This window comes from Silurus meridionalis, chromosome 2 (assembly GCF_014805685.1).
Source record: "Silurus meridionalis isolate SWU-2019-XX chromosome 2, ASM1480568v1, whole genome shotgun sequence".
Lineage (NCBI taxonomy): Eukaryota > Metazoa > Chordata > Actinopteri > Siluriformes > Siluridae > Silurus > Silurus meridionalis.
In genome coordinates, this window is record NC_060885.1 from 6,618,628 (window position 1) to 6,635,301 (window position 16,674).

A 16,674-nucleotide genomic window follows, 5' to 3' on the forward strand; every position below is an offset into this window, starting at 1 on the left:
TGAAAAAAAAAAATGTGTGTGTGTTTCTTTATTAAAATCCTTAATTAGGAAGTTTATAGTTATGGAACAAATAAATTATCTGTATGCAAATGTGCATATTGTACTGTGTTTTATATTTTTTTATTACATTAGACAGTAATTTTTCCATTACACTGTTAATATTAATAATGATATTTATTTATAAAATAAATTTTTAAAGTTTACCATATATCTTCACAAAACAAGTTCTCTGTGGTATTCATTTGTCAAATAAATGCTTTTACAACTAGACGTGTTAATAGGAAAGTACATGGAAAGTACACAAACAGAAAATAAATTTAAACTAAATTAATATTTGGTGTGACCACCGTTTGCCTGCAAATCATTATTGGTTCTTCTTGGTACACTTGGACACAGCTTTTAAAGCATTTAACCTTTTAACCTGTCCATTAATGTGTGTTTCTGTCATGTATGAAATATATATTTTCTGGTACACAGCCAAGTCAGTATATATGAAGCAGTGTAATGTGTGATTAGAATTAGCACACTTGAGCACAATATTTTTTGTTCTTGAAAGGTGTTCTGTCTTCTTCATTCTGCTTCTCCCACTAGGGGTCACCACAGCGGATCATCCGTCTCCATACTACTCTGTCCTCTACATCTGCCTCTTTCAAACCAACTACCTGCATGTCTTCCCTCACCACATCCATAAACCTTCTCCTTGGCCTTCTTCTTTTTCTCCTTCCTGGTGGCTCCATCCTCAGCATTCTCCTACTGATATACCCCATGTCCCTCCTCTGCGCATGTCCAAACCATCTCAAACTCACCTCCCTCACTTTGTCTTCAAAACGTCCTACATGCTCTGCTACCTCCAGCTCCACCTCCTGTCTTTTACTCAATACCACTGTCTCTAAACCAGTGGTCTTTTTTGCGCCACAAACCGGTTTAATGTAGGACAATATTTTTCACAGACATGCCTTTAAGGTGTGGCGGATTAATACCACTAATGCTCTATATCATATCGATCATCATCTACAATATCCTTCGCTGATGGGGCGGCTTCAGAGTACTTTATCTCCGGACACTTCCTACAAGGGTCCGCATCCAACAATTCCAAATTTCTCCAGTCCTGATCCTAGCGAGTTCACTCATCAAAAGTTAGCCCTTGATAACATTCTCCATGCCAATGCAGTTGAGCTTTTCAAGTATCAGGTTCTCCTAGGACACCTCGAGTTTCCAGAGGCTCGCCTAATAGCAGACTCAGTCCTGAATTCCTCTTGGCCATACATTACAACACAACAATCGAGCCCTGAACACTTATGCAGTACTCGATGACGGATCCGAAAGGACTATGCTAATCCCAGCTGCAGTTAAAAAACTAGGGCTACAAAGATGTAAGGAAGATTTAACATTAAGAACTATTCGACAAGATGTCAAGAAACTCAATGGGGCAGCAGTTTCCTTTAGAGTACGCTCTATATCACAGCCCCAATGGAGTTACTGGATCCAGAATGCCTTTACCTCTGAGCACTATGGTTTGGCTGAGCACCCTAACCCCTTTGCAACACTCAAGCAGAGATACCAACACCTAAAGGACATTCCTTTACAGGCCATTGATAAAGTACAACCCCTCCTTTTGATAGGAGCCGACCATCCACACCTTATAACACATATTGAGCCTGTATGCCTTTGGGCCCCCTGGAGGTCCAGCAGCAATCAGAACTAGACTAGGCTGGACATTACAAGGCCCAACATGCTTTCTGCAGCAACAGCTACAGCCTCAGCAATGTTTACATATCTCCTTCACCCCTCAAATGGAGGAACTGTCCCGGAACGTGGAGAGACTTTGGCAAGGTGATACTATTTCACACAGGAATGAGAAATTAGTCACACGATCAAAGCAGGATCAAGTGGCAATGGATTTACAACAAACCAGAACGACCAGGGCGATGGTAGATGGAGTAAATCGCTATGCAACTCCCCTTTTAAGGAAAACTAATAAGCCACAACTCTGTACCTCTAAGGACTCATATATATACATTGCATATAATGAAGAGATTAGGAAACTAGAGCTTGTTACACCAAACAGGTGGAGTCAAGACCCACCATTCTTACTTCAAACTGAATCAGAGTGGCCAATTCTGCCATCCCTCAAAACCCCTGAAGGTAAAGTGGAAAGGAGAACCAATGTATTCTGCGGTGTCACACAAACATAAAATTCCTTAGATCCCAGTGCGTACAGTTCTTGGAAAGACCTCGTTGTAGCCACAGTTCAACACCGTCAAAGTGATTTAAATCAATCTAGTTTACCTACAGCTAAGGATTATGTGACAGCAGAACATCTCCTCTTACGTAACATCCAACAAGACAGCTTTCCAGAGGAATACGAACAATTAAAGTCTGGTAAGCCAGTATCCACTACAAGTAGATTACACACTTTAGCCCCAGAGTTTGACAAAGTCAGTCAGCTTATACAGGTCGGAGGATGTCTACATCGTGCCAAAGGCCTGGAACTCCAGACAGTTCACCCCATTATCCTGGACCCTCATCATTCAGCCACCAAACTACTTATTTAGGACTATGATAGTAAGCTGAAGTCACCCAGGACTGGAACGAGTATTTAATGAAATGTCTGGATGCTAAGAGGTCGTGAAGCGTCTCAACATAACTGCATGGAATGTCATAAGTGGAAGGCTAAACCTGAGACCCCTAAAATGGCTGATCTTCCTCCAGTACGCTTGAGACCCCACGAACCACCCTTTTACAGTACTGGATTGTTTTGGGCCTTTCCAAATCAAAATAGGCAGACGCCTGGAGAAAAGATGGGTAATAATCTTCAAGTGTCCCACAACTCGAGTACACATTGAGCTTCTCACAGCTATAGACACTGATTCCTTCCTCATGGCTCTGAGAAGATTTATAGCACGCAGAGGCACCCCCACAGAACTGATATCTAACCAAGGCACTAACTTCCAAGGTGAAGAGAGAGTTAAGAGATGCCTTAAGGAATTGCAACCAGGAACTTCAACGGCATCTCGCCAAACAAAAGATTGAAATTTGGTTCAACCCGCCTAATGCCCCTCACTTTGGTGGCAGCTGGGAAAGGAAGATCCGATCTCTTAAAAATGCCCTCCGTACAGTAGTAAAAGAAGTTCTTCAAACAGTACTTATTGAGATAGAGGGGATTCTCAATAGCAAACCTCTAGGTTATGTCTCCTCTAATGTAGCAGATTTAGACCCAATTACCCCAAATCTCCTGCTCATGGGGCGGCCAGGCAGCTCTTTACCTCAAGTAATATACCCTGCCGATGAATCCATAGGACGACGTAGATGGAGACAAAGTCAAGTTCTTACTGATCATTTCTAGTCAAGCTTCGTGAGACACTACTTTCCCAATCTCCAGCTATGACTCAGAGATTAAAACCCTTGCAGTTGGGTCTGTTGTTATGATGGTTGATCCCCAGCTATCACGAGCCCTTCGGTTGATCGGGGGAGTGAAGAACATTCCCTGGAACGATGGACAAGTAAGGTCTGCAGAGGTCAATGTTAAGGGTCGATTATACACACGACAGTTACCTGTTTCATTAATATACCAGAGATAGCTGATGAGGACGATACCAAGATCAAACCTACAGACTTTTAACTTGGATTTAGGGGCAAATATGCCATGCATATTTGGGGGCAGCAGTGTAATCAGAATCAGATCAGAATCAGGTTTATTGGCCAAGTGTGTTGACACACACAAGGAATTTGGTTCCAGCTGTTTGTGACTCTCAAAAGCACAGACATAAATAAAACCTATACATGACAAAACAGACAAGACAAGACAAAAACAGACTATACAAGACAATACAGACAATATGAGACAGTATAGACAGTGTGGGTAATAAATAGGGATAAAGATCAGTAATGTACATAAAGTGTGAGAGTGCAAATGATTGTGTGCCAGCTATGACTGAGAGTTTACTATAGAACTTTGTACAATATATAGCAGCCATAGTGTGTGTAACATATACAGATTATGTGATGACTGACAGTTCTGTGTGGTACTTAGATAGATATGAGCAGGGAATAAAATTATGGTCAGTTGTTAGTGAGGGTGATTGCTTGAGGAAAGAAACAGTTCCTGTGTCTGGCAGTTTTAGTGAACAAAGTTCTGTAGCGCCTGTCAGAAGGTAGGAGCTGAAGAAAGGATTCCCATTCAGTTGTGTTTCCAGGCTTCACCACTAAAGGCAAACATACAGTTTACCAATCATGACAAGTTACTTATGACATCGCAGTGCACCACTGTTCTCCATCAAGAGTATAAAAGGCCAGAACACAGAGCAGCAGTCTTCATTCAACAGTGGGCATTTAACATTGTACAACCTGTCATTCAGCAATGGTCATTCGACATCACAGAACCTACCAAACAGCAGCTAGCAACTGATTCATCCTGTACCGTGTTTTTACTGACACACTGGGGCGAGTACAATCTCATGATCAGCACACACCAGAGAGTGAAACTCCCTTACATGGTCCTTCAAGCTAGATAGGAAAACCACTCCACTGCCATCCCTCTCATTCACACACATGTACTCTGTCTTACTCCTTGAAGAATTAAGAAGAGATAATCAGTGTTATTCACTGCCTGATCAGTATTTTTGACAGTACTGTACTTAGGAACACAAGGGGCCCTTTGGGTTTCGAAAGAGTCGACTCTTTTGGAGCGGTGAACCGATTCAAATGAGTTGACTAACCGAAACTGGGAAGAGTACAGAGACATCTCGCGAGACTTCAGCGGCAGCAGTGAAGGACGTTGAAATCTTGCGATATTTGGGCCGCTTGTGCGGGAAACGGTGGCGACAAAAAAATAAAAAAAAGCCGGTGGGAAGTGAGAGACGAAACGCGTGGCTTTGTTGTTTATATCGTTGTATATTGTATTAAATTCGGCTTGGAGATAGAAAAGGATCTGGGGAGGATTATAAAAACCCGTGTTTTATATCTGACTTGGCTTTAAAGGAGATTGAAGAGCGAAGGATGTCTGAGACGGAGGGAAGTGTGGACAAACAGCGGGAAGAAGAAGCTGAAGTTGAGCAGCCCGTGATGGTTCAGGTGAAACACCACCAGCCGCAATAAAACCGCGGTTTTATTACACATTAATGTACATTTCATTACTAAATAACTGTGTATAACACCGATGTGTGGACGTCTGGGACCCCAGCACGGTGTAGTAACTTTGGGCGAAATGAATCAGCTAGCGTGTTAGCATGTTAGCTCTTCGGCTTTACCTTGTATTGTTCCTTTAGCTTAGCTGCCACGAGCTTCGCTAGCCACGCACTTTTATATTTATTAATTTACATATATATTAATACTTTCTAGGTTATATATAATTCGAACAGTAAATAATAGGGTGATCTGTTATTTTTTTTTTTTTTTTTACTATCTTAACGTTTTTTGTGTGTTCTATCGAAAGAAAACAAAAACGGAAATATGTAATACTACTTCCGGTACGTGTATTGGCGAGCATTCGGTTAATTGTTTTTCTCCATAGTAATAAAAAAAATGCGATTATTGTATAAATCGTGTATCGGAAAAAAGAGACACGCCATTAGAAAGATATGAAGAACAAACATCTGCTCATGCTAACGAGCTAGCCGCGTTGATCAATAGAGGAAGCCTGATTTACCGATTATACCGCGATATTTATCTCAAAGAAGAAAAAAAAAGGTTCACGATATTAGACTGCCTTTTGTGTGTCAAAGCTGGTGGTGAAAATAAAAGGAACATGACTTCTCTTTGTACATCCACTGAGATGGTTTGGTGTGTCCACAGATTTCCATCCAGGCACTACTGTTCTCTGAAAATAACTCAACGTACCCAAGTGAACATGTCAAATCTGTATCCAAAGTGTAAATATTTGTTGTGAGCACCGTTGTTATCCACCACTGCCCTAATCCTCCAGGGCATGAAATTCACCAGAGCTGCACAGGTTGTTGCTGGGATCCTCTTCCACTTCTCCATAATGACATCACAGAGCTGCTGGATGTTAGACACATGACACTTCTCCACTTTTCGTTTGAGGAGCCCAACAGGTGCTCAATAGGGCTCAGGTCTGGAGACATACTTGGCCATTCCATCACCTTCTGCTTCCTCAGTAAGGCAGGTGTCATCTTGTCTGTGTGTTTGGGGTCGTTATTATGTTGGAAAACCTCAGTTCGGCCCAGTTTCTGAATGGAGGGCATCATGTTCTGCTTCAGAATGATACAGAACATGTTGGAATCCATGCTTCCCTCAATGAACTGCAGCTTCCCTGTACCAGCAGCAATCATGCAGCCTCAGACCATGATGCTGCCACCACCATGCTTGACTGTAGTTAAGACAATTGTCTTGGTCCTCCTTACCAGGGTGTCACCACACATGCTGGACACCATCTGATCCAAACAAGTTTCTTAGTTTCATCAGACTAAAGGACATAATTCCAGTAATGCATGATCTTAGACAGGTTGTTCTTCAGCAAACTGTTTGTGGGCTTTTTTGTGAGCCAGCTTCAGAAGATTCTTCCTTCTGGGACGACGGAGATGCAAACCGACTTGTTGCAGTGTGCGGCATACGGTCTGAGAACTAACAAGGGGACCTTCCGCTTCTGCAATGCTGCGGCACTCATGCATCTGTTTTTTGAAGCAGCTTCTGCACCTGATACACAGCACGAAGACTCTAACTTCTTTGATGGACCCTTGCGAGGTCTGTTCCGAGTGGAACCCATCTTAGAAAAACCTCTGTATGACCAAGAGCACTGTAGAGTAACTCAGTTTCAGGCTGATACTGATCTTCTTATAGCCTCTGCATCTTTGTGGGGAGCAACAATGAATTTACCATGAGGTGAATGTTGAACATCCAGTGGTCAGTATGAGAGAATTTGTATGGTTCTGTCAAGCAGACAAGAACATGATAAATAGGACATGTGGCTTTGCATGATTACATGATGTACAGCTGTTATCACTTAGGGTGTACTCACTTTTGTTGCCAGTTATTTAGACAATAAAGGCTGCATGTTTGTTATTGTTACCCTAAAATATATTCAAAATGTATTATTCTATAGTATTGTCCCTCAAGAAGATATACTACAGTGGTTGCTGCGAGGGGTGTAATCACTTTTGAGATACCATATATGCCTTTTATTATTATTTTTTTTGGTGGAGAATGGAGAAAATTGCTCGAATTAAAAATGTTCTGAATGAAACAAGCCTCTCCAATCAGTGCACCTGTTAGCAGGTTTTTGTATCTGAGCCTACATGTGGCCTAAACTACAGCTGGTATAAAAACATACTCACTCTCTCTTCAAATGCAGTGATGAGAACTTAAAGCCCAGAACACACCAAGCTAATAGTCAGCTGTCCGGGAATGTAGCTGCCTAGGTTACAGGTATTCTCGGGTACAGGAGATGCTTGTGTTTTAATAAATGTTTAATTTAAGCAATTTTCTCAATCATGTCTTATTAGATTTTTTGAGATAAAAGGGTTCAATGTTAGGGCTGCAACGATTCCATGAGTAACTCGATTACAAAAGTTCATGCTTTGTTTAGTCCATTTAACTGAACATGGAGCACTGCGTTTCCCACGGACCATTATTACTGATGCACCACCTGCTAAACTCTGAGGCGCTCTGGAGAGGGAACACAGAAGACGCTGCAGAATGGAAAACGGAGAAACGGGGAGAAAACAGAAGATTCAGGCCATAGAAAATGGCAGAACGTTTCCAAAGTTTGTGATTATTTCAAACTAAAAAAAAACCACAGTACCAAAGTCCTTTGAAGTTGATCTATATAATTTTTATTTATATACAGTGCAGCCAAAAAAGTCCCTGGGCATTGTCTGCCTCAGATTTTGTGGGTGTCCCAATACTTATGTCTATATAGTGTAGGTAAGCACAGTCTTTATTTTGTCCTTAAAACTTTTCTGGTGGTGATTTGATCAACTTAAACAGTTTTCTTGGAACTTCTTAACAGCATCTGCAGTAAATCAGCTCACATGCATGTTTAAGTCTTTATCAGGTTTAGATCGACAATTGTGTATATTGGATGATGAAAATGAGTCGCACTGACCGTTTTACATCCATAATGTTGTTCTGTTTCGGGAAGGTAAACTCACTCAAACTAACTTTAAGTTAATTCGGATTTGTTGTTGTATTTCTCTCCTGCCTTTAAAGCGAGTTAATATGCCGGAACACAAACAGCCAGGTGGCGTCCTCGGTTTCTGTGAGTAGCACATCATGCGAGGGGGATTATGTTGTAACTCGGCGACATTGAACTGCTTTATACTGCAGAGAGTTTCGTGACTGGATATTTTGTGTGTGTGAAGTAAAAAGATCTGGTGACGTTTCATTTGCGTGTACAATCGAGAAACTAATTATAATCCTTACTTGGTGCATCATCTCTACAGTGCAGCACGTCATGTTTATAATGTATGTGTGTGTGTTTAAGGATGTTGCTCCGTGTGCTGAAGAAGCCACACAGGACGGAGGTGAGCAGTCGTCCTCTCCTCCAGCTGAAAAGGCGACGGTGGAGCCGTTGGTGTGTTATGAAGAGAAAGTGGTAATTATTCCTTTTCATTTTCTAGCTGCTAATCCAGAAGGAGGGTGGTGGTGGTGGTGGGGGGTGATTTCCGACTCTAAACCCTCCGACTGTTTTCCTCTAGAAAACAGACCGGACCAACAGATTCGAGTACCTGCTGAAGCAGACGGAGGTGTTCGCTCACTTCATTCAGCCCGCTGCCCAGAAGACCCCGACCTCTCCGCTGAAGATGAAGCCCGGTCGCCCTCGCATTAAAAAGGACGAGAAACAGAACCTGCTGTCCGCCGGGGAGTACGTCCTTTCATTTTTTTCCCCTCCTGCTCTCTGTCGTTCTTCTTCACCCATCGTTCGTTCTGCTGCTTGTTCCCGTTTATATTAAACTGGGGCTCCACAGATATCGTGATCTAAGTCCTCGACTCAGGGATATTAGTAGTAATATTTGTAATAGTTCCTTGAGTAAGTGGTTGAGACATTAGTCTTTGGATTGGAAGGTCGGAAGTTCAAATCCCATCCCTACAAAGCTGCCACTCCTGGGCCCTTTAGCAAGCCCCTTAACCCAATATATACATGAGATAATTGCAGCAGAATGTCAGCTAATAAAGCTTCGTCACGTGTTACATAATGGACGTGAGGTTTTATCTTTGCAACCACTTATTCTAATACATGTTTTAAAGGGACACCTCACAATGTGTTGATCAGTGGTTGAGATGATTTAGTTTGATGACTTGATGTGCTGAAGCAGGGCAGATGTGCCTTTATATTAAAATCTTTATGATGCGTGTATCTTGGTTTGCTCACACACCACTTTGATCGCCACAGCAACCGTCACCGCCGCACCGAGCAGGAGGAGGACGAGGAGCTGCTCAGCGAGAGCAGTAAAGCTGCCAACGTGTGCACACGCTTTGACGACTCTCCGTCCTGTGAGTTCACGCGGCCTCGCGCTCACGTCAGAGATTTTCCATCGTTTTGCTCGAGAACTTTCCGGTCTTTAACATGATTTCGTTTTCATGCAGATGTGAAAACGGGCAAACTCCGAGATTATCAGGTCCGTGGACTGAACTGGTTGATTTCCCTGTATGAGAACGGAATCAATGGCATCCTGGCCGACGAAATGGTATGACGAGATCATGTAGAAACCCTCTTCAAGTTCGGTACGCGAGCATAAAAAAATGTAATCTTTCTTCCCTCCTTTTTGTCCTCAGGGTCTCGGTAAGACTCTTCAGACCATTTCTCTCCTGGGCTACATGAAACACTACAGGAACATCCTCGGTCCTCATATGGTTCTGGTTCCCAAGTCCACGCTCTATAACTGGATGAATGAGTTTAAGCGCTGGGTTCCTTCGCTCCGTGCTGTTTGCCTCATAGGAGACAGGGAAGAGAGGGTGAGCCACGAGTCGCATCCCTGCAATCCGACTCCATGGTAATGTGCTTATGTACAACACTCAATTTCTTCGTGTGCGTCTGTGTGTTGATCAGACGGCGTTTATCCGGGACACCCTGTTGCCTGGAGAGTGGGACGTGTGCGTCACTTCTTATGAAATGCTCATCATCGAGAGAGCGGTCTTTAAGAAGTTTAACTGGAGATACCTGGTGATCGACGAGGCCCATCGTATCAAGAATGAAAAATCGAAGGTCTGCCTCAAGAATTTATCATTTATATGATTGAATACGTAAAAAATTGTAAATTCGATTTGTTTCTTGTACTAGTAAGTCTTGCTTTATGAATATCCCAGCGACCCAAATCTAAGTGTTCTGCAAAATCAGTTTGTGAAAACAAGTCTGTCTGTCTGTCAGCTATCAGAAATCGTGCGAGAGTTCAAGACCACCAACCGGCTGCTGCTCACAGGAACCCCACTTCAGAACAACCTGCACGAGCTGTGGGCTCTGCTCAACTTCCTCCTGCCTGACGTCTTCAACTCCTCTGAGGTACCCTCCTCACCAAACATTGAGCTTTCACAGGACGTTTCCTAAACGTTATAAATCAGTGCCACTCGACAGCATTCATACATTCACACATCACAGTACAGCGCAAGTCTTTCATGCTTGTCAATGTTACAGCGGCTTTGGAGGGTCAGGGCCTTCAACAAGGGCCCGTCAATAGCAGAAGAGCTTGAACCTTCTGATCAGTAACAGAGAGCTTTTAGTTATTACACAACCAATGAGCAGAATTTCTCTTTTGATATAAAAAGGGTCATGTGATGTAGGAAAGTGATGACTGATGTAATGTGACTCTAAAGTGCCAATGTTTTATTCCTTTTTATACATTTATACAGCTTTTTATTTAATCCTCTCCCCTGACAGTAATAAAATCACAGGTTGTCATAATAGTACAATAGTCATAGTACAAGCAAGAGTATTCTGAATTGAGTTAGAGATTTCTATTTAATTTTCTCCCTATTTCCATCCTGTAGGACTTTGATTCCTGGTTTGACACAAATAACTGTCTTGGAGACCAGAAACTGGTTGAGCGTTTACACACCGTAAGTGTTTTTTATTTTATTTTCCCCCTATGACCTGTATGAGTCCTGCATAATGGTGTATTTGTAATGGAAACCACCTTAAACCCAACTGTATCCGTTTCCAAATGTGTAGGTATTGCGTCCTTTTCTGCTGAGGCGTATCAAAGCCGACGTGGAAAAATCTCTGCTTCCTAAAAAAGAAGTCAAGATGTATGTTGGGCTCAGCAAGATGCAGAGAGAATGGTAATGCAGGCGAGATGTCGAAATGTCGAGGCCCCCAAACGAATAAACATCCAGACGTTGCTTACCCGAGATACGCTCTCCTTCCCGACAGGTATACCAAAATCCTAATGAAGGACATCGACATCTTGAACTCGGCGGGGAAGATGGATAAGATGCGTCTGCTGAACGTGCTGATGCAGCTGAGGAAGTGCTGTAATCACCCGTACCTGTTCGACGGCGCAGAACCCGGTCCACCTTACACCACCGACCTCCATCTCGTCGTCAACAGCGGAAAAATGGCCGTCCTCGATAAACTGCTGCCTAAGTTAAAGGAACAAGGTAAAGTGAGATTTTAAAATCCAGACCACCACATAAATATAGCTATAAATATACATCAATTATATTAGTTTTATGTATTTAGGGCTGCAGCTATCGATTATTTTAATGAGATAATGAGATATCAAGAAAAAAAATAAGATGGGTCTCTCAAAACACACAAGTGAATTTGTTTCCTTTTTTAGAAACATGTAAATTGCTGAATTTGCATACAGGAATATCAGAATATATTCATCAAAATGTAAACACAAATATCTAAATACAAATCTATTTTATTATTTATAAAAAATATATTATTCGCACCCTTGCTGTAATCGAATGCGTTTGTGAATTCACAATGCAGCTTTTAAATGAAGTTATTGGTCTACTATAGATTTTTACTCCTCATACTTGACTAATCTAATCTGCCTTTCTCTTCATGATTAAAGGTTCTCGTGTGCTGATCTTCAGCCAGATGACCAGGATGCTGGACATTCTGGAAGACTACTGTATGTGGCGTAACTATGGTTACTGCCGCCTGGATGGACAAACGCCTCACGAAGAGAGACAGGTACGCCCAGCTTTAAGGAAAGCTTTAAGAAAAAGACGACGAACCTGAACAGTTCTTTTCGATTAATTTCCGGCTCCTTGAACGTTTTAAGGCTTTCGAAAAATCGAAGTGTAGATGCAGCGTTAATTTTTAAGTGATTTTTGCACCCTGTGTTTATTTATTTATTTATTTACATTTATTTTTTTTCTCCCCCCTTAAGATCTCCATCAACGTCTTTAACGAGCCCAACAGCTGCAAGTTTCTCTTCATGTTGAGCACTAGAGCCGGTGGTCTGGGGATTAACCTGGCTACAGCTGACGTGGTCATTATTTATGATTCTGACTGGAATCCTCAAGTGGACCTGCAGGCCATGGTTAGTGCATATTATTAATCATGGTTTCTTACTGCTTGTTGTATAATTTTTTTTTTTTTTTTTTTTTTAAATCTTCATGAGCAACTTTAAACTGTTGTTATTTTGAAGTTTGAAAACTCAAGACTTAAATTATTTGTTTTTTTTTACAGGACCGCGCTCACAGAATCGGTCAGAAGAAGCAAGTGCGCGTGTTCCGTTTCATTACAGAGAACACCGTAGAGGAGAGGATCGTGGAACGTGCCGAAATGAAACTGCGTCTAGACTCCATCGTCATCCAACAAGGTGAGGCCCTGACAGGACAAGTGGCGCATGCGCTCTTTCTCTCTCTTTCTTTCTCCCGGCTCGCTTGATCAACCTTTCTTTAACTATTTGGTCGCTGTTTTCTGACTTTTAGGTAGATTGGTTGATCCCAGCATGAACAAGCTGGGCAAAGACGAGATGCTGTCCATCATTCGACACGGCGCCACTCACGTCTTCGCTTCCAAGGAGAGTGAAATTACCGATGAAGACATTGATGTCATCTTGGAGAGAGGAGAAAAGAAGGTATACACGCAAACGCATACAACGGAAATCTTTTGCACGTTACGTTTTGGGTTTTAGTTTTATATATATATATATATATATATATATATATATATATATATATATATATATATATATATATATATATATATATATATATATATATAGTATAACGATTTTACAATTGAATTCAAATCCTTGTTCCTTATTCTTCAAGACGATGGAAATGAAAGAGAGGTTGTCCACCCTTGGTGAAGGCTCCCTGAAGAATTTCACCATGGACACCGAAAACAGTGTGTACAATTTCGAAGGTGAAGATTACAGAGAGAAGAAAAAGGTAAGTTTTTCCTCCTGCAATGTTGTCATATAAATATTCGAATCTTTTGAAGTCAGACGGATGTGAAAGTCTTGCTTAGTGATGTTTCCTAAAGCTAGAAACCAGACGAACAGATTCCTATCTGTATTCATCTAAATGTTTTTTTTTTTATCTCTCAGGTCATCACTAACTGGATTGAACCACCCAAAAGAGAGCGCAAAGCGAACTACGCTGTCGACGCCTACTTCAGAGAGGCCCTGCGTGTTAGTGAACCTAAAGCGCCAAAGGTACCGTCTCGGCTTTTGCTTTATCACAGTAAAGCAGTGAAAAAAATAATTCTTCAGTTATGCATTAAAGAAATCCTGAATTTTTTATTTCCTCCGTTCTTCTTCAGGCTCCTCGGCCTCCCAAACAGCCCAACGTTCAAGACTTCCAGTTCTTCCCACCTCGGCTGTTTGAGCTGCTCGAAAAGGAGATCTTGTACTACAGGAAAACTATCGGCTACAAGGTGCGTGTTGGTCGTGTTTCTCATTTGTACCCCTTAAAATATTTGTTAGGCTGCGGTTCTCGGATGGTATGTAGGTATGGTAATGTAACAGGAACAGTCTAAGCGGCAGACATGTTTGTAAAGCTCATGGGTCTCGATCTACCAGGTGCCGAGGAATCCTGACCTGGCCAACTCGGCTCAGGTGCAGAAGGAAGAGCAGGCCAAGATCGATGAAGCAGAGCCTCTAAATGAAGAGGAGCTGGAGGAGAAGGAGAACCTTTTGTCACAGGTCAGCTTTATGCGTTTTTAGAATATAGAACAAACCAAGACGACATAATTAAGAATATGAATTCATCACCAATGCGTGCAATCGAGTCTGAAATGATTCCTTTTCCTCCAAAATGTACCAATAATATTTATCAATACTTACAATTAGAAAGATTATCTCCAACACTTGTAACGGTAATGTGATTAAAACAGTATATACATACGGAACTAGAGTCAGGAGAATAAAAAGTGCACCCACCTTTTAGTTCTGCTTCGGTGGGATTTTACGAGAACGTTGCATACACAAAACTCTCCAAAACATCAATAAATCAAAGTCATGCTGTAAAGAAGAGGGGCCAAAACTTCTCCAAAAAGATGAGTCTCCTAAACTCATACAAAAGCTGTTACTTCAAGTTATTGTTTCTAAAGGTGGATCCACACACACACACTGCTCTATGTTGGATTACATATAGAAATCTTGTTTTCGTGTATTTTTTTTGTAAAGGTGTTTATTAGGTATATACAGTAAAATATACAAACACATTAATGTATCAAAAACATTAAATTCTTCCCCCTCTTATGGGAATTTGTCTGTGATTTAGTAGATCGAAATCTTGTTTTTGTTTTTGTTCTACAATTCTTAACATTCTGTAAAGCTGCTTTGAGACAATGTCCATTGTGAAAAGCTCTATAGAACCAAACATTTAAATCGTCTTCAATAAATCAAATGGGATTGATAGAGGGACTTTATATTTTTTTTAACGATTGTGTATATAAGCATTAAAACAAATTGGCCCGTTGTAATTTTTATATAGAAATTACCATTTGTAAAGGATTGCTGCATGTAGATACATCTGGGTGTAATTTCTTTTCCCTTTATAAGCCTATAATAACCATTCGTTTCTTTTTTTTTTTAAATAGGGCTTTACCATTTGGAACAAGCGTGATTTTAACCAGTTCATTAAGGCTAATGAGAAATGGGGACGAGACGATATTGAAAACATCGCCCGTGAAGTCGAAGGCAAAACACCTGAAGAAGTCATGGAATATTCCGGTAGAGTAGCTCTCATCTTCCACACGTTTAAACGGTACCCATTATGTGCATCACTGCTAAGTTGAAATGAATTGTGTGTGTGTGTGTGTGTGTGTGTGTGTGTGTGTGTGTGTGTGTGTGTGTGTGTGTGTGTGTGTGTGTGTGTGTGTGTGTGTGTGTGTGTGTAGCTGTGTTCTGGGAGCGCTGCAATGAGCTACAGGATATTGAAAAGATCATGGCTCAGATAGAGAGAGGTGAAGCCAGGATTCAGAGGAGGATCAGCATCAAGAAAGCACTGGATTCAAAGGTAAGGGTCTGAGCTTATGTGCTTTACTTTTGTACATTTTGGATTTCGATTCAAGGAGCCCTTGGGTACAGTCAGCATTCCAGTTCATCCCAAAGGTGTTCAATAGGGTTTATAGCGCTATAGCAGGCCAATCAAAATCTGTTAAAACTCATGTGTGCACATGGGGATCTTCCTGCATTTCTTGAGATATTTTATATAATGTATATAACTGAAATGCCTTCAGTTTAATTTGTTAATGAATATTTTTTTGGTCAGATCGGCCGTTACAAGGCACCATTCCACCAGCTAAGGATTTCTTACGGAACCAACAAGGGAAAGAACTACACAGAGGAAGAGGACCGATTCCTCATCTGCATGCTACACAAGCTGGGCTTCGACAAGGAGAGCGTCTACGATGAGCTGCGCCAGTGTATTCGTAACTCACCCCAGTTCCGCTTTGACTGGTTCCTGAAGTCTCGCACAGCTATGGTGAGTGATTTTACACGTTTCTCTAAAGGTGTTCTTGGTGCCTCTAAACCACACACTAGCACTGTGTTCTAAGTGCTGTTTAAAGCTGAAGCGTTCATGTGCAATTCCAGGAGTTACAGAGGAGATGCAACACACTGATCACTCTAATCGAGCGTGAGAACATGGAGCTGGAAGAGCGGGAGAAGGCGGAGAAGAAGAAACGGGGGCCTCGCAATTCTTCAGTGAGTTTACCGTGTATAAACGTATTTCAGAATATACTTATTGGAGCGTGTATCACTTATACAGGACATTAAAAACGTGTTTTGCCGTTGCAGGCGCAGAAACGTAAGCAGGATGGGAATTCAGACGGCCGCGGTCGTAAGAAGAAGCTGAAGTTGTAAATCAAATTGAAACCACTGACTGATGAGGCGCTTTAGTAGAGCATTTGTGTTACGGGTCCCACTTACGTACTGTATCATCATGCCTCACAGTAGCTCGTCCTTTTTAAAACGACGTAGTATTGTAAAATAGATTTTTTAGTTACGTAAGAATCTACGGCTGTGCTGTTTTGTTGGTTTTTTTTTTTTTATCCCTTTTGTATCTGTAATTTGTGAGCTCTTGAAATAAATGTATTTATGTCTGTTGGTTACATACTACATTCCACTTTGCTTATAAGATTCTTTTTCTTTTCTTTTTGAGCCACCAGTATTGTATACATGCCCTGAAACATCCTTTGGAAAAAATCTGTAAAAGTTCAATAAATTCCTTTTTGTTTTGTAAATCTGCAGAGTTTGTGATGTAAAGAAAAAAGTAAAATTATGTACATATATATATATATATATATAT

At 41.3% G+C, this 16,674-nt stretch overlaps 2 protein-coding genes across 2 annotated transcripts in view; one reads left to right on the top strand and one right to left on the bottom strand.

Annotated features, from left to right (window-relative positions):
- Positions 1-6,611, bottom strand: part of usp38 (ubiquitin specific peptidase 38) — a 21,725-nt gene extending 15,114 nt beyond the window's left edge. Inside the window, exon 1 of the mRNA XM_046870557.1 lies at positions 5,839-6,611. The gene's annotated coding sequence lies outside the window, so the exon portion shown is untranslated. The remainder of the gene's footprint in view (positions 1-5,838) is intronic.
- On the top strand, positions 4,766-16,609 carry smarca5 (SWI/SNF related, matrix associated, actin dependent regulator of chromatin, subfamily a, member 5). Its single transcript, XM_046870527.1, has 24 exons — positions 4,766-5,073; positions 8,441-8,551; positions 8,655-8,821; positions 9,350-9,450; positions 9,544-9,644; positions 9,733-9,912; positions 10,007-10,162; positions 10,325-10,456; positions 10,942-11,010; positions 11,123-11,232; positions 11,324-11,550; positions 11,976-12,097; positions 12,297-12,449; positions 12,599-12,731; positions 12,844-12,992; positions 13,189-13,308; positions 13,467-13,574; positions 13,682-13,795; positions 13,941-14,063; positions 14,963-15,095; positions 15,263-15,381; positions 15,637-15,849; positions 15,960-16,070; positions 16,164-16,609. The coding sequence occupies exons 1-24, from the start codon at positions 4,999-5,001 to the stop codon at positions 16,227-16,229; spliced, it is 3,093 nt and encodes a 1,030-aa protein (XP_046726483.1). The 5' UTR covers positions 4,766-4,998; the 3' UTR covers positions 16,230-16,609.
- Positions 16,610-16,674: the final 65 nt, after the last annotated feature.